Here is a 21,223-nt window from a genome sequence, read left to right as displayed (position 1 = left end):
TTTGTAGATCTTGGATACCAGTCTTTTATCTGTAGTGTCATTTGCAAATAACTTCTCCCATTCCGTGGGCTGCCTCTTAGTTTTTTGGACTGTTTCCTTGGCTGTGCAGAAGGTTTTTATCTTGACGAAGTCCCACAAGTTCATTTTTTCTTTTGTTTCTCTTGCCTTTGGAGATGTCTCATGAAAAAAGATGCTGTTGCCGATGTCAAAGAGGTTGCTGCCTATGTTCTTCTCTAAGACTTTTATGGATTCCTGTCTCACATCGAGGTCTTTCATCCATTTGGAGTTTATTTTTGTGTATGGTGTGAGAGTGTGGTCAAGTTTCATTCTTTTGCATGTAGCTGTCCAGTTTTCCCAGAACCATTTATTGAAGAGACTGTCTTTTTTCCATTGGATGTTTTTTCCTGCTTTGTCAAAGATTAGTTGCCCAAAGAGCCGAGGGTCCATTTCTGGGTTCTCTATTCTGTTCCATTGGTCTATGTGTGTGTTTTTGTGCCTGTACCATGCTGTCTTTGTGATCACAGCTTTGTAGTATAGCTTGAAATCCGGCAACGTGATGCCCCCAGCTTTGTTTTTCCTTTTCAACAGTTCCTTGGCGATTCGGGGCCTTTTCTGGTTCCATACAAATTTAAGGGCTGTTTGTTCCAGTTCTTTGAAAAATGTCATTGGTATTTTGATCGGGATAGCATTGAAAGTGTAGATTGCTCTGGGTAGCATGGACATTTTAACTATGTTGATTCTTCCGATCCATGAGCATGGAATATTTTTCCATCTTTTTATATTTATTCAATGTCTTTCAAGAGTGATTTACAGTTTCTAGAATATAGATCCCTTACGTCTCTGGTTAAGTTAATTCCCAGATAACGTATGATTTTTGGTGCAATTGTAAATGGAATGGATTCCCTAATTTGCCTTACTTCAGTCTCATTGTTCGTGTAGAGAAATGCAACTGATTTCTGAGCATTGATTTTGTATCCCGCCGCATTACTGAATTGCTCTATAACTTCTAATACTATGGGAGTGGAGTCTTTTGGGTTTTCCATATAGAGTATCATGTCATCTGCGAAGAGTGACAGTTTGACTTCTTCTGTTCCGATTTGGATACCTTTTATCCCTTTTTGTTTTCTGATTGCTGTTGCAAGGACTTCTAGTACTATGTTGAATAATAATGGCAAGAGTGGGCATCCTTGTTGTGTTCCTAATCTTGAGGGAAAGGCTTTCGGCTTTTCCCCATTGAGAATGATATTTGCTGTAGGCTTTTCATAGATGGTTTTTATGAAATTGAGGAGTATACCCTCTATCCTTACACTCTGAAGTGTTTTAATCTGGAAAGGATGCTGTATTTTGTCAAATGCTTTTTCTGCATCAATTGAGAGGCTCATATGGTTCTTGACTCTTCTTGTTGATATGATCTATCACACTGATAGATTTGTGAATGTTGAACCTCCCTTGTATCCCAGGTATGAATCCCACTTGATCTTGATGGATAATCCTTTTAAAGTACAGTGAGATCCTATTAGCTAGGATCTTGTTGAGAATTTTTGTGTCCATATTCATTAGGAAAATCGGTCTGTAATTCTCCTTTTTGATGGGGTCTTTAACTGGTTTGGGGATCAAGGTAATGCTGGCCTCATAGAATGAGTTTGGTAGTTTTCCTTCTGTTTCAATTTTTTGAAACATCTTGAGGAGAAGAGGTATTATTTCTTCTTTGAATGTTTGGTAGAATTCCCTGGGGAATCTGTCAGGCCTTGGACTCTTGCTTTTTAAACAGACCAATTAATTATGAAGAGATCAAAGCAGTGATCAAAAACCTCTCAAAAAACAGAATCTGCATTTTAACGAGATCTCTCTCTAGGATATTCAAAGGCATTAAAATGTGAGAAGCACTGAGCTATGGCCCCTCTCCCTGTGGAGCTTTATCTTTGTTTACCTTTCCACCTCCCCTGACCTTTGCCTACTAAGATTTTGCATCAGATTTCAGCTTCAAGAGTGGAGTCATGTCTATGTGTGCAAAGGGAGCTGCAGTTTGCATGAGGGAGGAGAACAACTTTTCTTGGGGTTGGTTCCTGAAAGGAATTTAGAACTCTGGCCTCAATAAAATCATGTATGATTAATTCAGACAAGAATATATTAATCAAAGGTCTAAGAACAACACCTATTTCATAGATAAACTGATTCGCATAAAATGCCAGAATTGTCATTTGTGATGGAAAACAGCAACATAGGGTGCAATTTCAAGTGTTGCAAGTAGAACTGTGTACACGACATGATGTTTATGATCTCGCAGGCTGTAATGCCCGATGGGACTCCTGGACTTCTCACACAGATTCAAAGCTGCAATGCCCAGAAGAACATTTTTTTTTGTTCTGAAGGGAACCCTTGGGTGCTGTTAGGGGAATTTTAGCTCTTCCTACCTTCCTCTTCTGGCAAAAGCACACAGATGTACAATTGGTTGACTCTTGTGTTCACAGCAGATTTATACAAACAATATTTTGCTGAGTGTGGTAAATGAAGCCTCCAAAATGAATCAGTGTGCAAGGAGCTGCTGCCTGTGCTACTGTCATGCTGGTGCAACTCTATTTTTTTTCCACTTGAGAAAACCTAACCATGAAAGGATCTCCACAGTGTCTTAACAGATATTGGTAAGAGATTGATTTATGTAATGCTCATTATTTTTTATAGGAAGGTAAAAATACTGTTACGTTCATAAATAATTTCGATTTGGTTTATGAGATGACCAAATAGCAGGTTGAAAGTGGAAAATGACTAGTATTATACTCTATGTTAAATAACTAGAATTTAAATAAACAGTTGAAATGAACAAGAAAAGAAAACACATAGTGAATAATCTAATACTGTTTTGCTATTGTGAGTAACATCTGGGTAAGCAAAATGGCTCTAAGACTAAGTTGCACCCTTTAATCATATTTAATTATCTAGCTGGCAAAATTATAATGACTCGATAGGATAAGTTTGGTGAACTTTAAAAATGGGTTTAAGGATTTAGGTCATAATGTTTCCTATGTAAGAAATCTTTCTGATGATTCTGTTAAAAATATTTATCCCATTTCATTAACCACGTTCTCTGATTAAGCTTTTAAGTTAAATCACTAAACTCTTCCCTGTGTATCCTTTCACCCACTTCTGATAATAATGTCATTGAGTATTTTATACATATACACAGGAGGGGAAATGTAGAAAATGTCCTGCCAGTTCTTTAAATTTTCTGACTTAATAAATACCCACTGATGGAACTTGAATTTTCAATTATTTGAAAGTTTGGGATCAGAAAGAAACCCATTCCAAATAAATATACATTTACAAATTGCAATTATTAGCAAAGGTTATTTATATTGCCTGGACTAGATTCTAATCTTTGGCTCAATGTTATTCTGCTAAAACTTGGTGGGGAGGAAAGGGCTCTCAAGTAAAATGGGAATAGCCAGAGAAACTCAGTTCTAACTACTGTAAAAACAAAGAAAAAGCAACTCTTAAATACCAAAAGAACTTTCAGCAGTGCTAGTATATTTGTGAACAATACAAAGTTTCTAGCCTAAAACTAAAATGACAGTCTCTATTTCATACACATTTTCCATAGAAAAATAAAGTTGGAATTTGGAATGAAAGTAAAAGAAATGATGCCCAGTTTTGACAACTTTTAATGAACACCAGAATGAAGACAAACATTTACCTCCAATCTCTGAGCTTTCCCTCCTGTTTCATCTTCAGTCTTTCTCTGGTACGTCCTCTCTCTCTCTTCACGGCCGGGCCTTCCCTATCCCTATGCATCTATGAATACACTATGGATACTCAGAGGGCAGCAGATGATCGCCATCTGACCCCACACTCCTCAGAGCACCCTATTTCAGTCTCTTCACTGTAGTGCCCCTTGTGTCCCATCCACCTCTCCTTACTCTCTGACCTCAACTCTATGGGAACATGGAAACTGCTCTCGTGAAAGCCACTGTGAATCTCTTCATTCCCACACTTACCATCGCTGATCACTCCTTATTCCACCAGTGCACTTAATTCACTTTTGGCACTGTATTTCACTTTGTCCTTCTTGAGTGTTTTTCTCTCTTCAGTTCTGCAACACTAAGCTCTCTGATACCTTCATGCTTCTCTGATCACTCTGCTCAGTGTCCTTCTGGTCTTTCCTTTTCAGCTTTTGTGTAAGCCAGAGATCTTGGTTGCAAGAGGAGATGGGTTAATTGAATGGAAGTTTTCTTTAATGTAGAAATGCTAGGGGAGTTGGAGAAACCCAGTGGAGAAATGGGCAGGAGCACAAGGCAAGAAAGCCAGCATGTCAAACAGCCAAAATCATATCCTTAGTCTATCTAGCTGGATAAGAGCTGCTGTCCTTGCTACTAGATGCAGAATGCAACAGCTCACGCTGATAATGCCTGCACCATTTGGGTGTAGGATACATTTCCTAGGCTCTTGATGTTCCTCCCTTGATTGATTTTGCAACCAAAATTCTGTTTTTTTCCCTGACCCTTTTCTCCTTCTCCCCATATTCCAAATCCAATGTATGTGAGTTTGACTGGCAAACCTAATCAAGTCCCTTCTTCTAGGTGAAAGGGGATAGGAAACTCAGTTTCTAGAACTTTTGGCTTCTAGACTGGATGACAGCTTTTGTCTGCCACCAAGACGCATGTGGTAGAACAGAGGATCAGATATTATCCAAAGAATACATGATGTATATCAATTTTGTAATCTCTTTACTATAACTTCTTCGAGTTTCTTTCTTTGTCCTACTTTTTACCTTATGAACACTCTTCAATGATGAATCCTATATAACTATGCTTTTAGTCACCCTAATGGCTCCCAAGTCATCCTTTGTATTAAGCTCTTATAGAACCATACTGCTGAATACATTTCACCCAGATGTTCCTAGAATGCTCCTTGCAAAAACTGGCCACCACACCTGTGCCTTCAATCTCAACTTTTCATGACCATCTACCCAGGAATCAAGTGTCTTCTTTTTCCTTCACTGACTACATCCCTTCACATCTAATATGTCACAGAGTCCTAGTCACGGTACATTCTGGTTTACTTTGAGCTAGCTCTATGTCCTCCTCATTACTCCCAATGTCATATTACACACAGGCTAAGAAATTCACATGCTATTTAATCAATTGGGGAGCATTTATTAAATGCATATCATTACAACCAATTCATGACCTACCGAATCAATTTCTATGGTAATATCACAAAATCTGTATTTTGCACAACAACTCTCCTAGACAATCTTGGTGTATAATTTGGTTTGGGAATCATTGGACAACAATAACAGCTTCTTGATTGGTGTCTTTTCCTCTAGTTTCCCTGCCCCCCTTCAGCCTATTTGCTACAACCAAACATTTAATTTAAGAAATATGTGAGGATGCCACTCCCTTTCTTAAAAGCTTTCCATCCCAGCCTATTGTTTGAAGGACAAAGTTGAAGAGTTTCACTTGGCATTGTCTCACTTTATAGCTCAGGCCCTTCTGCCATCTTACTTTTGATGCTGCATCAATGTCCTGCACACAGAATTCGTCTACCTCATACAGTAGTTACCCCAAAGATTTGCTCATGTTCAGAATGTTTTTCTTGTCTTCTTAATCTATTTATTCTGCACATACTTTGAACTTAAGTAGTTGTTTTTTTCCAATATAACAATTCCCCCAAATAGTTGCCATGTTAGAGTAAATAAATTTAAAGTTCCTTCCCGCTAGTGTATGAATTTATTTCAGTTACCATCACCGAATTGTCTTCTATAAGTGTTTAATGAATGTTCTTTTTACATTAACCATATTTAATTTCAGAGGCCATCTATTAAGAATATGGAAACTAAAAATACAACAGAGCTGGAAGCCTTTGTTCTCTCGGGACTCACATATCAACCAGAGTGGCAAATTCCCTTGTTCCTGGTGTTCTTGGTTATGTATCTCATCACCATGGTGGGGAACCTTGGTCTCATTGCTCTCATCTGCAATGACCCTCACCTCCACATCCCCATGTACTTATTCCTTGGGAGTCTGGCATTTGTGGATGCTTGGTTATCATCCACGGTATCCCCCAAGATGTTGGTCAACTTCTTTGCCAAGAGCAAGATGATCTCTTTCTCTGAATGCATGATACAATTTTTTTCCTTTGCAATCTGTGCGATCACAGAATGTTTTCTGTTGGCAACAATGGCATATGATCGGTATGTAGCCATATGCAAACCATTATTTTATCCAGTCATTATGTCCAAAACACTGTGCATCCGTCTGTTAGTTTTGTCATTTTTAGGTGGCCTTCTTCATGCCATAATTCATGGTTCTTTATTATTCAGATTAACCTTCTGCAATTCCGTCATAGTACATCACTTTTACTGTGACATGATACCACTGTTTAGGATTTCTTGTACTGACCCTTCTATTAACATTCTGATACTATTTATTTTCTCTGGGTCAATACAAGTATTTACCATTTTGACTGTTCTTGTCTCTTACACACTAGTTCTCTTTACAATCTTAAAAAAGAAGTCTCTACAAGGCATAAGGAAAGCCTTCTCCACCTGTGGAGCCCATCTCTTATCTGTCTCTCTGTACTATGGTTCCCTTCTCTTCATGTATGTGCGCCCTGGCTCTGCACAGGCAGATGATCAAGATATGATGGACTCTCTATTTTACACTGTCATAATTCCTTTCTTAAATCCAATGATCTACAGCCTGAGAAATGAGAAAGTTATAGATTCACTGAGAAAAATGTTAAAGAGAAATGTTTAGATTTCATACTAGTATTTATTCCCCATTCACTAAAATGACAAAATTGTGCAGAATAATGTTGCTATGTTTTGAGTAGTAGTCAAAATTTTTTTTGCAGTTATAATTGCCCTAGTCTTTCAATGACTAAGAGGGAGAATCTAATAATCTTAAAATAATTGTTATTATTAATCAAATCACACAAGAAATTTTAGTATTTTAAAAATGTTTTTATTTATTTACTTTAGAGAGAGAGACAGCAGAGAGGGAACACAAGCAGGGGGAGTGGGAGAGGGAGAATCAGGTTTCCCACCAAGCAGGGAGTCTGATGTGGGGCTCAATCCCAGGACGCTGGGATCAGGACCTGAGCTGAAGGCAGATGCTTAGTGAGTGAGCCACCCAGGCGCTCACACACAAACAATTTTAATCGTTTTCATATCAAACTTCAATAATTAAAGCAGAAAACAAAAATGAAAACAGTTTAGAGGCTTGTCTGTTCTCTGGTGTGAGTTTATAAATTCATTAAGTACTAAAACAGCATAGTGCCTCTGAACAGAATTTGATTATGATGACTGATATATATATAGCTGTATAGCCCAGACCCATGTTACATTGAAGTGGATAGTGGAGGCAGATTTGTGTTTGAGTGAACGGAAGCAAATTCCAGATATTCTGTTAGCCATTTAAAGGTTTTTCTTTCTACTTTATTTGGGTCATGGTGAATTTTACCTCTTGTGGGGATTCAACTCTGATATCACAGAGGGAAATAAACAGAAATGGGAGCAATGAGGGAAGAAAGACAATGTCATTTAAGACAGTGAAGAAAGGGTCAAGCTGAACGAGATGCTCTTAGACTAGTGTGCTTCTTAGAGAAAGGCAGAGGCAAGTTGCTTCTAGGTATGACGACTTCTATAGGACTTTTTTAGGTGTGTTTGTGTGTTGCTGGGCAATCTGGAAAACTTCACTGATAAAGAAAGCTAACGGATTCAACTGAGGACTTAAGTTGGGGTGGACATGGACAAAAGTGACTGAATAGGAAGGAAATGGTCTCAGTAGTCCTAGAATTAAAAAAAATTAAGCTAGAAGCATAAAGAAATCAATAATACGTAGTTTATTGGAATGTGCTCTTGACAAGGAGGGCTTTTAAATGCATGTTACCAAAGTCTAGTAATGCTAAGATGATATAATGCCATAGTTGGTACCTCAGAGAGATATGAAAATCAACAAGAATTAGGACGCTTTGTGCCTCAAAGCCCATAAATGTTAGTTTTTATCCCATTCTATTTGCAAATTATAATGAGTGATCCGTCTTCGGTCCACCCCTACCCTTTCTCTCTACCACTGATTCCATACACAGTCCTAGCGACAACACTGAGGTTGTCATTCCGCTAACTAGCCACTTCTGGGATTTGCAAAACACTCATTACTTATCTGCTCCTTCTTACTGATTCTCTCTTACCTTTGCAACTTTGCAAACATAACTCAGATTCTTATCCCTTTTCAATCACATTTAATAGATTATCTTTGCTACTAGGTTATGTAGGATCGTATATGATATATATATCTAGGTCTGTATACACACAGATACATATATTTGTCTGCTCATGTGTAAGTCCAGATTATATATGTATAGATCCACTTATAACTACACTCATTCCTAAGGTGTCCATATATCTATCAGTATCTTCTTCACCTGCATTTGTTCACCCTGCTGTTATTTGAGGTTTTATTCTTAAATAAACCTTGGTTTAAAGCTGAAGTCCTATCCCTCCAATTCTCCCAACAGACCATGTTTTATAGCCATATAGAGTCCTGGGATCAAGTCCAGCATTAGGCTCCCTGCTCAGCGGAGAGCCTGTTTCTCCCTCTGCCTCTCCCCCTCACCCCCTGCTGGTGCACACTCTCTCTCCCTCTCAGATAAATAAATGAAATATTTTAAAAAATAAATAAAAATTTAAAAAAGACAAATATCGTTATTATGTATTTCTGAAGGTGTAGATCACAAGATGAGACCAGGTCATCTGTTCTCTTTTTGTTTTCCTGACGGATACCCCCAAGTCCCAGCATAGAACTGAATGGCTCACAGTCCAGCTGCTTTTACTCTTTAAACCCGGGGTATTCATGTTATTGCATATGTCTGTAGTTGATTGATTCTTTGCTGTGTAATATTCCTATCATTCTGATTTTTTCCTCTTAGGTATCTGGATTTTTCTTGTTCATTGATTGTAATGACCCCAAAACAAAAATACTAATGTAAACTACTATCGTGTATTTCCTCATTCTGAGAAAGGCTGTTTTCCTCATCAGCTTCTTCTTTGAATGAGAAGTTTGATATCCACCTGCGAGTCTGAGCATAATGCATTACCTGTCAAGTGTTACTTTAGGCTGGGTGAGTATGGGGCAGACAGCTGGGTGTCTCTCAGAAGCTCAGATTTCCTCTGCAGCCTCCTCTTGTGTATTTGAGGTCTATAGATTCCTTTGCTCTGGTTTGAACTTCGGTAGAATACTAACTGCTTTATTCCTTACAGAAAGTCACCCAAACCCCTTCTGCACTGATGTAATTCCATTCTCATTTCTGTTTCAAGTCTATTCATTTTGTACATTATATTTGTCATCTAAGTAGTGTGTTGGGAAGGAGGCAAAATAGAGATCTGTGCAAAGCCCATATTTTAGACAAGATACTCTACTGATTCCTTTAAAAAGAAACTATGAAATGACATATGAATTATTTAATAGATCCTTAGATGTGAAGGGTGATATCACACTGCTAAGTTTGTGTATTTGTCTGGAAGAACTGCTGCTGATGTGGGATTAAGGCATCCCTTGGACATACAAATAATGTACTTTGAATACTTTTTATTATGAAGGTGTGTTCATTTTCTTAACCCGAAGATTTAAAAGAAACCATAGTTCCTATGAAACTCTTCTGCCCGGCAAAGGAAACTAGCAACAAACAAAAAGTCACCCTACTGAAAGGGAGAAGATATTCCCAAATGATGTATCTGATAAGCAGTTAATAGTCAAAACATATAGAGAATTTATACAACTAACATCAAGGAAACTGAAATAATCTGATAAAAATGGGCAGAGGAACTAAATAGACTTTTCTCCGAAGAAGGTATAGATGACCAGTAGACGCATGAACGGGTGGATGATCACATCACTAATCATCAGGAAAATGCAAATGAAAACAATGATATCACCCTACGTCTGTCACAATACTTAAAATCAAACCATAAAAAATAGCAATTATTGGTGAACATGTGTAGGGAAAGGAGCCTTCATGCACTTGGTGAGAATACAAATTGGAGTAACCACTGTAAAAAACAGTATGGAGGTTCCTAAAACTCTAAAAAATAGAATTACTATATGATACAGTAATTCACCTACTATTTACCCAAATAAAATGAAAACCTACTTCAAAAAGATAATGAAACCCAATTTTATTGCAACATTATTTTTACAGTAGCCAAATTGTGGGAACAGCCCAAGTGTACAGTGGTTGATGAATAGATAAAGTAGAAGTGGGGTGTGTGTGTTTGTATGTGTGTGTGTGTTTGTATATATATAATGGAATATTATTCAGCCATGAAAAGAATGACATCCTGCCATTTGCAACAACAAGGAGGGACCTAGAGAGCACAATGCTAAGTGAAATAAGTCAGTCAGAGAAAAACAATTACCATATGATTTCAGTGATATGTGGAACTTAAGAAACAAAACAAATAAACAAAACAAAAAAGAGACAAACAAACATAAAAAGCAGACTTAAATACAAAGAACAATCTGTGAGATGGGAGGTGAGTGGGGGGATGGGTGAAGTAGATAAAGGAGATTATGAGTACACTTATCCTGATGAACATTGAGAAACGTAGAGCATTGTAGAATCACTATATTGTCCACCTGAAACTACTATAATACTGTACATTAATTTTCTTCAGTAAAATTTTTAAAATAAAATAATTCATAGTTCTTATCTCTTTAAATGTAAATAAATGTAGTATATATACACTTTGCTCATCACTTTATATTACTTTCTACTCTTCAGAAGATTGCTAACAAAATTATCTTAGATGGTATTCAAAGAAACAAGAGAATCAGGTTAAGACAAGCACCAATCAACACTAGAACAGTATTCCTCAATGTCTGCATTGGAGACCAGGTATGGCAAAATATTATCGAGTATGTGTTTTCAGTATATGTCAAAATCTCTCTGGTATAGCCAGTCATGGTGCTCTTTTACAAGGGTGGTTCCTAAACTGTAGTGGGCATGAAGATCATGTGGAGAACTTGTGAAAACATACTGATAGGCTTCAGCATTAGTATTTCTATTTAGCAAAGTTAATGCTGTTGGTTTGAAACCATACTAAGGAGCCACTGTTTTAAATTAATTAGTGAAGCAAAGTTTTTATAATAACAAAATATTTAGTGACCAGTCAAAATGGAGTTTCTACACATCCTCTATCTCCCACTTAACCACAATATGCAAATGTTCTAAAGGTTGCTACCCTCTGGTTTGTACTTTCCTCTCTGCTTTGGGAGGGTTAGTCCAGATTTCAATGGGACTTTTGTTATTGTGGACCATTTAATAGCTTTGATTTGGAAACCATGATTGAAAGTGATGATACCTATCAAAACTCCATTGCCTCATTTAAATAATGTTAACGGATGGGAACTTACGTCATGAAAAAAAATGAAATTTTAAGTAGAATCAACTTTTGGATCACCGTTCTCAATGCAATTTCATATACAAGATGTTCCAGGGGCACCTGGGTGGCTCAGTCTCATAAGCGTCTGCCTCTGGTTCAGGTCATGATCTCAGGGTCCTGGGTTCCAGCCCTTTATCAGGCTTCCTGCTCCGTGGGGAGTCTGCTTCTCCCTCTCCCTTTCCCAAACCCTTGGGCTTGCTCTGGCGCTCTCTCTCTCTCTCTCTCTCACTCTCAGAAATACAATAAAATCTTAAAAAAATGTTCCACATGCTGCAATAAAGTGATGTTTACTTCTCCTTAGAAGATACCTTCCGAATGAGACTTATCTGTGGGCAACATCTAACAGGAACATCATGACATTTTCCTTTATTTTCAACATAAAACGAGAACTTCACTAAATTAAAGGAGTTGTTATACTAGTATGGAATTTTTCAGTGTAACAGAACCAATATCATTACATAGATATAGATCTTCAATGGGAAAAGTTTAACTATAACTATTATATTAAGATTTTTATTATATGATATTGGCTCATGCAATTATGGAGTATGAAAATCTGCTGTTTGCAAGCAGGAGACACAGGAGAGCCTGTGTTGTAGTTTAAAGGCCAGAGACAAGAGAACCATGGTAGACATTCTGTCCAAGTACGAATCCTCAAACTAGGTTCCCCAAGGGCAGGAGAAGATCAATGTCAACCAGTCAAGCAGAGATACATTCAACCATCCTTAGCCTTTCTTTTTTTATTAAAGATTTTATTTATTTATTTGACAGAGATAGAGACAGCCAGCAAGAGAGGGAACACAAGCAAGGGGAGTGGGAGAGGAAGAAGCAGGCTTCCATCAGAGGAGCCTGATGTGGGGCTCGATCCCCGAATGCCGGGATCACGCCCTGAGCCGAAGGCAGACGCTTAACGACTGAGCCACCCAGGCACCCCATCCTTAGCCTTTTTAAAAAAGTTCAGTTGAGGCCCTCGCCACAATGGGGAGAGCCAACTGCTTTAGTTAGTCCACCAATTCAATACTAATACCTTCTGGAAACACCCTATGGACACAACCAGAAAGAATGTTTAATAAGAAATCTGGACATCCTGCAGCCTAGTCAAGTTGACACATAAAACGATCCATCACAAGTCCACCCATTGTCACTTGGCACACATTCACAATTCCTTCAACCATATTTAATTTCCATATAAAGACAACAGGAAGGTCATAATTCGGCCTCACATGATACAACTATGCTGTGCACACTGAAAATGAACTAAACCCTTCCCCAGAGGACGAGGGGAATTCCTTGAGTAATATTTACTCTTTTTCATGAGATCTGGTAACTTAAATACTATGATGTTAAATTAACAATGCTTAATTACTGTGAGATAGAGTCAATGCATCTTATGTTACACGGATAATGGAACAATAGTAGAAAGACAACAAAGATATTTGTTACACAAACACACACACACAAATGTACTTATATAAAACTAAGGAGGAAATATTCTTGGCAATTGCTGTCCTCGTTTCTGTAACTAATCATGTGTTTATAGCCAATATTTATAAGCATAGTCTTCCACTACCCATTCCATATTCCCTCTGCCTTCAGCAAGACCTCAGCTAGTCACTGTTCTCTAACTGATGGGGTAACTCAAACTTTTATTCCTAAAGGGTGGGCCCTTAGAAGTCCTGCCTGGATTAGTTTGTTAAAGTTTTCCATTGATCATAATCACAGGGAATGGTATACTAAGAGACACTCTAAGTGATCTGTTGTCCAGACACATTTATTCTTTCTTCCATTGTGGACTATTTCCTATTTCCCCGAGGTAGTCAACATCAATCACCCTAGCCAGCACAGCAACTCCCTTTTTTGTCTGATCACTCAAAGGAATGTAGATCCCAGAGAAACTATGGCAGTCTTAATCTCCAATAAAATGATCACTGTTGTGTGTCCTGATGACAGCATTCCTCCTTCTGGCTCCAAGAACTCTAGGCCACCAGAACATAAGATCAGCAGAACATGAAGTAAAAATTATGCTGGTGGGACCAAAAAAGCATGCTAGTGGGTTCCTAGGGGTAAGAGTGAGAGGTACCACTGAATCAGTCCCATGCAGTGAATGCCGACTCAGAAAATATACAGCCTTTTGGAGATATTCTAACGCTGTCAGGTATCACCATCTGGTTATGCTATAAATGAGTCTCCAGAGTGGCTATTTCACCATTCTATCAAACAAGTTCCTTCAGAATGGTAGTGAATAGGAAAAGACTAGTGAATTTTATGATCATGGGCCCATTGTGGTACTTATTTGGCAGTGCAGTAAATGCCTTGGTCAGAAGCAATGTTGTGCGAAATACTATGATCTTTGACAATGGATAAGGAATTCTGTTAATTCCAAGATGATGGTTTTGGTAGAATCAATGAATGCAAGTAAGGTAAATCTATATACAGAATGGGTGGCTATTCCAGTAGGAGAAAAAACCACTTCACTTTTTACAATGGAAACATTCCAATGTAGTCAACCTGCCACCAGGTAGCAAGCTGATCATTCTAATAAATGATGATATGTAAGAGACTCAATGTTATCTTGGTTCCTGGCTGACTGAGCACTCAGCAATGGCTGAGGAGACAAGGTGGCCTTAGTAAATGAAGTCCATGATGTGAACACATGCATGACTTCCTTCCCGGACACTCCATCATTTTGTTCATGAACCCACTGGATGATGAAAGAAATGTCTGAAGAAAGAAGCTGACGATTGTCCAAAAATAGCTCATTCCATCAACTTGAGTTTTTCAATCCTTCTCTGCTGAGGTCACCCTTTGATGATAGTTCTTATGAGACACAAATATCTTCATGATTTTTGCCCATTTGGAGAGATGTTTACATACCTCTTCCACAAATTTCCTTGTCTTCAATTTCCTAGAAATATGCCTTCAATGTCCCTGATCACCCAGCAAACCATAAGTCATAGCTCCCGCACTAGAATATAATCACACATCTGGCCATTTCTCCTTCCAAAGTGAACAACTAGGTGCACTGCTCCAAGTTCTGCCACTTGGAAGATTTCCAGTCACCTCTGAGGTACAGGAATATCACAGAGAGTGGTCGTAGTGCTGCAGCTGTCCACGTTTGGATGATGTTTGCATTTTGTGCAGAACCATCTATATACCAGGACCCCAGTTTTATTCCCCTCTGTCAACTGCTCATAAAGAATTCCCCATGAGACTATAGGTGCAGGCTGGGAGAGAGAGGCCAGTGTAGCAGGAATAGGGACCATGACCATTTAGGCCACTTCCTCATGCAACTGCTTGTGCCTTCAGAGCCTGCTCTGGCTCCTACATGCATAGAGCAGTTTCATTTCATTTCACAGTGCAGTGCTCCCGTGAATGCCCAACTTAATGTCTTGGTGGATCAAACAACGTCCAGCTTGTATGGTTGCATGTTCAGTTAGTGGCCCAAGGTTAAGCAGTCAGTCTTAAACTAACAGCCTGTAGGCAGGCCAATGGCTGTTTCTTTAAACTAGAGTAGTTATCCACTGAGGATGGCAGGGCTGTGCTCCAGAATTCTAACGGCCAGCCTGTGGCTCCCGTACAGAGGCCTGCCAAAGGCTCCAAAGCCTCCCTACTGGATCTGCTGCTCAAGCGCCATTGGCTCTGCTGAATCATGTGGCAATTGGCGGAACACCACGCACAACAATTTATACTTGTTTGACAGCCTTTTCCTGTCCTGAGCCCACTCAAAACTAGCGGTTTATCTTGTCACTTGGCAAATGGGCCAGTGTAATACACCCAAATGAGGATGATTCTGTGTCCAGAATTCACCGGAAGCCACTAGGTGTTGTGGCTCTTTTTTGTTTGCAGGAGGGGCCAGAAGCAACAATGTATCCTCACCTCACAAGGGAAATGTAGACATGCCCTATATCACTGAGCTATGGCCCCTCTCACTGTGGAGCTTTATCTTTGTTTCTCTTTGCACCTCCCCTGACCTTTGCCTACTAAGATTTTGCATCAGATTTTAGCTTCAAGTGTGGACTCATGTCTACGTGTGGAATGGGAGCTGCAGTTTGCATGAGGGAGGAGAACAACTTTTCTTGGGGTTGGTTCCTGAAAGGAATCTAGAACTCTGGCCTCAATAAAATCATGTATGATTATCCGAGACAAGAACTTATTAATCAAAGCTCTCAGAGCAACACCTATTTTATAGATAAACGGATTTGCAGAAACATGCCAGAAGTGTCACTGTGGTCAAAGCAGTGACATAAAGCGCAATCTAAGAGTTGCACCTAGAGCCGTATACACGACATGATGTTTATGATCTCGCAGGTGTAATGCCCGATGGGACTCCTGGACTTCTCACACAGATTCAAAGCTGAAATGCCCAGAAGAACAGCTTTAGTGTTGTCCTAAAGGGAACCCTTGGGTGCTATTAGGGGAATTTTAGCTCTTCATACCTTCCTTTTCAGGCAAAAGCACACAGTTTTACAATTGGTTGACTCACGTTCACAGCGGATTTATACAAACAACATTTTGCTGAGTGTGGTAAATCAAGCCTCCAAAATGAATCAGTGTGCAAGGAGCTGCTGCCTGTGCTACTGTCATGCTGGTGCAACTCTATTTTTTCCACTTGAGAAAGCCTAACCATGAAAGAATCTCCACAATGTCTTAACAGATATTGGTAAGAGATTGATTTATGTAATGCTCATTATTTTTTATAGGAAAGTAAAAATACTGTTACGTTCATAAATAATTTCTATTTGGTTTATAAGATGACCAAATAACAGGTTGAAAGTGGAAAACCACTGGTATTATTCTCTATGTTAACTAACTAGAATTTAAATAAACAGTTGAAACGAACAAGAAAAGAAAACACATAGTGAATAATCTAATACTATTTTTCTATTGTGAGTAAAATTTGGGTAAGCAAAATGGCTCTAAGACTAAGTTGCACCCTTTAATCATATTTAATTATCTGGCTGGCAAAATTATAACAACTCGATAGGATAAGTTTCGTGAAGTACAACATTAGACAATTTAAAAATGGGATAGGCTAGTGATGGGTATTAAGGAGGGCACGTATTGCATGGTGCACTGGGTGTTATATGCAAGTAATGAATCATGGAACTTTACATCAAAAACTAGGGACATACTGTATGGTGACTAACATAATGTAATAAAAAGTTATTAAAAAAATTAGAAAAATAAAAATGGGTTTAAGGATTTACGTCGTAATGTATCCTATATAAGAAATTTTTCTGATGATTCTGTTAAAAAGTTTATCCCATTTAATTAACCACATTCTTTGTTTAAGCTATAAATATATATAGGAGGGAAAATGCAGAAAATGTCCCTCTAGTTTTCTTTTTAGTTACTGACTTAAATGCCCACAGACTGAACTTGAACATTTTCAATGATTTAGCAGTTTGTGATTGCATGGAAGGAAACCCATTCCAAATAAATATACATTTATAAATGTAATTAATGGCGAAGTTTATTTATATTGCCTGGATTAGGTTCCAGTCTTTGGCTCAATGTTATTCTGCTAAAAACCTGGTGGGGAGGAAAGGGCTCTCAAGTAAAATGGGAATAGCTAGAGAAACTCAGTTCTAATTACTGCAAAAACAAAGATAAAGCGATTTTTAATATGGAAAGAACTTTCAGCAGTGCTAGTATATTTGTGAACAATACAAAGTTTCTAGCCTAAAATTAAAATGACAGTCTCTATTTCATACACATTTTCCATAGAAAAATAAGGTTGGAATTTGGAATGAAGGAAAAAGAAACGATACCCAGTACTGGCAACTTTTAGTGAACACCAGAATGAAGACAAACATTTACCCCCAGTCTCTGAGCTTTCCCTCCAGTTTCATCTTCAGCCTTTCTCTGGTACGCCCTCTCTCTCTCTTCATGGCCAGGCCTTCCCTATCCCTATGCATCTATGAATACACTATGGATCCTCAGAGGGCAGCAGATGATCACCGTCTGACCCCACACTCCTCAGAGCACCCTATTTCATCTCTTCACTGTAGTGCCCCTTGTGTCCCATCCACCTCTCCTTACTCTCTGACCTCAACTCTATGGGAACATGGCAATTGCTCTCGTGAAAGCCACTGTGAATCTCTTCATTCCCACACTTACCATCACTGATCACTCCTTATTCCACCAGAGCTCTTAGTTCATTTTGACACTGTACTTCTCTTCGTCCTTCTGGAGTGTTGTTTCTTTTTTCCTCTCTCTTTAATTCCGCAACACTAAGCTTTCCAACTCCTTCATGCTTCTCTGATCACTCTGCTCAGTGTTCTTATTGGTCTTTCCTTCTCAGCTTTTGTGTAAGTCAGAGCTCTTGGTTGTAGAGAAGATGGGTTAATTGAATGGAAATTGGCTTTAACATAGAAATGCTAGGGGAGTTGGAGAAACCCACCAGAGAAACGGGCAGAAGCACAACGCAGGAAAGCCCGTGTGTCAGACAGCCAAAATCTTGTCCCTAGTCTATCTAGCTGGAGAAGAGCTGCTGTCTTTGCTGCTGGATGCAGAATGTAAGAGCTCACACTGATAATGCCATTATTTTGGGTGTAAGATACATTTTGTATTGTCTGTTTTCAACCAAAATTCTCTTTTTTTCCCCTGACACTTTGTCTCCTTCTCTTCATATTTCAAACCCAGTGTAGGTAAGGTTGACTGGCAAACCTAAATCAAGTCCCCTCATTCTAGGTGCAAGGGGATGGGAAAGTCACTTTCTAGAACTTTTGGCTTCTGAATGGATGACAATTTCTTTCTGCCACAAAGACTGATGTGGTAGAATAGAGGATCAGATTTATCCAACAAATATATGGTGTATATGCATTTTGTAATGTCTCTAAAATAGCTTCCTTAATTTTCTTTCCATGTCCTCCTTCTTTTTATCTTATGCACACTCTTCAATAGATGGATTATAGAAAACTAAACCTTTAGTAACCACAATGACTCCCAAGTCATCATTTGTATTAAGCTCTTATAGAACTATACTGCTGAGCACATTTCCCCTGGATGTTCTCAGAATGCTGCTTGTAAAAACTGGCCACCACACCTGTGTCCTCAATCTCAACTTTTGATGACTATCTACCAAGGAACCAAGTGTTTCTTTTTCCTTCACTGACCACCCCTGTCACATCTAAAATGTTTTTGTGTCCTAGTCACTGTACATTCTGGTTTACTTTGAGCTACCTCTATGTCCTCCTCATTACTCCCAATGTCATATCACTCACCAAGTAAGAACATCACATGCTGTTTAATCAACTGGGGAGCATTTATAAAATGCGTATTATTACAACCAATTTATGACCTACCAAATCAATTTCTATTGTAATATCTCCAAATCTGTATTTTGTACAAAAACTCTCCTAGACAATTTTGATGTATAATTTGGTTTGGGTATCACTGGACAATTATAATAGCTTCCTGATTGGTGTCCTTTCCTCTAGTTTCCCGGCCCCCTTCAGGCTATTTTCTACAATCAAACTTTTAATTTAATAAATATCTGAGGTTGGGGCGCCTGGGTGGCTCAGTCGTTAAGCGTCTGCCTTCAGCTCAGGGCGTGATCCTGGTGTTCTGGGATCGAGCCCCACGTCAGGCTCCTCCGCTGGAAGCCTGCTTCTTCCTCTCCCACTCCCTCTGCCTGTGTTCCCTCTCTCGCTGGCTGTCTCTATCTCTGTTGAATAAATAAATAAAATCTTAAAAAAAATAAAATAAATATCTGAGGTTGCCGCTCCCTTTCTTAAAAGTTTTCCATCCCAGCCTATTGTTTGAAGGACAAAGTTGAAGATGTTTCACTTGGCATTGTCTCACTTTATAGCTCAGGCTCTTCTGCCATCTTACTCTTGATGCTGCATCAATGTCCTGCACACAGAATTTGTCTACCTCATGCAATAGTTACCCCAAAGATTTGCTCATGTTCAGAATGTTTTTCTTGTCTTCTTAATCTGTTTATTCTGCACATATTTTGAACTTACGTAGTTGTATTTTTCCAATAGAACAATTCCCCCAAATAGTTGCCATGTTAGAGTAAATAAAATTAAAGTTCCTTCAGTCTAGTGTATGGTTTTATTTCAGTTACCTTCACCGAATTGTCTTTTATATATTTAATGAATGTTCTTTTTACAGTTGCCACATTTAATTTCAGAGGTCATCTATTAAGAAAATGGAAACTAAAAATACAACAGAGCTGGAAGAATTTGTTCTCTCGGGACTCACATATCAACCAGAGTGGCAAATTCCCTTGTTCCTGGTGTTCTTGGTTATGTATCTCATCACCATGGTGGGGAACCTTGGTCTGATTGCTCTCATCTGCAATGACCCTCACCTTCACATCCCCATGTACTTATTCCTTGGGAGTCTGGCATGTGTGGATGCTTGGATATCATCCACAGTGACCCCCAAGATGCTGGTCAATTTCTTTTCCAAGAATAAGATGATCTCTCTCTCTGAATGCATGATACAATTTTTTTCCTTTGCATTCAGTGCAACCACAGAATGTTTTCTGTTGGCAACAATGGCATATGATCGCTATGTGGCCATATGTATGCCTTTACTTTATCCAGTCATTATGACCAATAGACTATCCATGCAGCTGCTAGTTGCATCATTTGTAGGTGGCTTTCTTCATGCCTTAATTCATGTAGGTTTTTTATTCAGATTAACCTTCTGTAATACTAACCTAATACATCTCTTTTACTGTGATGTAATGCTATTATTCAAAATATCTTGTACTGATCCTTCTATTAATATCCTCATAGTATTTATTTTTTCTGGGTCAATTCAGATGCTCACTATTCTGATTGTTGTCATTTCTTACACATTAGTTCTTTTTACAGTCTTAAAAAAGAAGTCTCTACAAGGCATAAGGAAAGCCTTCTCCACCTGTGGAGCCCATCTCTTATCTGTGTCTCTATACTATGGCCCCCTTCTCTTCATGTATGTGCGCCCTGGCTCTGCACAGGCAGATGATCAAGATATGATGAACTCTCTATTTTACACTGTCATAATTCCTTTCTTAAATCCAATGATCTACAGCCTGAGAAATAAGAAAGTCATAAATTCACTGAGAAAAATGTTAAAGAGAAATGCTTAGATCTTGGACTAATATCTATTCTCCGTTCATTAAAATGATCAAACTTTGCAGATTAGTTGTTGCTATCTCTTGACTAATATTCAGAATCCTTTTGCAGTTATAAATGTCCTCGTCTTTAAATGACTTAAGGGGGGAGAACCTAATAATATCCTTAAAATATTTTTGTATATTAATCAAAAGTACACAAGGAATTTTAATCAAGTGTTCATATCATACTTAAATAATTAAAACAGAAGGAAAAATAAAAATGAAAACATTTCTCATGCTTATCTCTTTTTTTGTGTGACTTTATAAATGCTTTAATACCAAAAGAGGATACTGCCTCTGAACAGAATTTGACTGTGATATCTTTGATACTTGTACAGCTGTATAGCCAAGACCCATGTTACATTTAACTGGATAGTGGGGGCAGATTTGTATTTGAGTGAATAGAGGCAAATTCCAGATATTTTGCTAGCCATCAAAAGATTTTTCTTTCTACTTTATTTGGGGCATGGCAAATTTTACCTCTTGCGGGGATTCAACTCCGCTATCACAGAGAGAGATAAAAAGGAATGGGAGCAATGAGGGAAGAAAATGACAAGGGTTTTAAGACGATGAAGACAGGGCCAAACTGTAAGAGATGCTCTTAGCTTGGTGTGCTTCTAGAGGAAGGCAGAGGCAAGTTGCCTCTCTCTGTGTATGATGCCTTCTAT

At 38.5% G+C, this 21,223-nt stretch overlaps 2 protein-coding genes across 2 annotated transcripts; both read left to right on the top strand.

Moving 5' to 3' along the window:
- The first annotated feature begins 5,825 nt into the window (after window positions 1-5,825).
- On the top strand, window positions 5,826-6,755 carry LOC125281502 (olfactory receptor 5H2-like). Its single transcript, XM_048215114.1, has one exon. It carries the CDS (start codon window positions 5,826-5,828, stop codon window positions 6,753-6,755), a length of 930 nt encoding a protein of 309 aa, XP_048071071.1.
- Window positions 6,756-19,580: 12,825 nt separating this feature from the next.
- LOC113250197 (olfactory receptor 5H2-like) lies at window positions 19,581-20,528 on the top strand. The gene has a single exon (XM_026491557.3). The coding sequence runs from the start codon at window positions 19,599-19,601 to the stop codon at window positions 20,526-20,528; it is 930 nt and encodes a 309-aa protein (XP_026347342.2). The 5' UTR covers window positions 19,581-19,598.
- Window positions 20,529-21,223: the final 695 nt, after the last annotated feature.

Source organism: Ursus arctos, unplaced genomic scaffold, assembly GCF_023065955.2.
Source record: "Ursus arctos isolate Adak ecotype North America unplaced genomic scaffold, UrsArc2.0 scaffold_4, whole genome shotgun sequence".
NCBI lineage: Eukaryota > Metazoa > Chordata > Mammalia > Carnivora > Ursidae > Ursus > Ursus arctos.
Note: the sequence above shows the minus strand (reverse complement) of the source record. Positions and strands in the feature narration are given on the sequence as shown.

Bases quoted from the DNA above. Each gene is read 5' to 3' on its own strand.
- LOC125281502 (XM_048215114.1), top strand. From the start codon at position 5,826: ATGGAAACTAAAAATACAACAGAGCTGGAAGCCTTTGTTCTCTCGGGA.
- LOC113250197 (XM_026491557.3), top strand. From the start codon at position 19,599: ATGGAAACTAAAAATACAACAGAGCTGGAAGAATTTGTTCTCTCGGGA.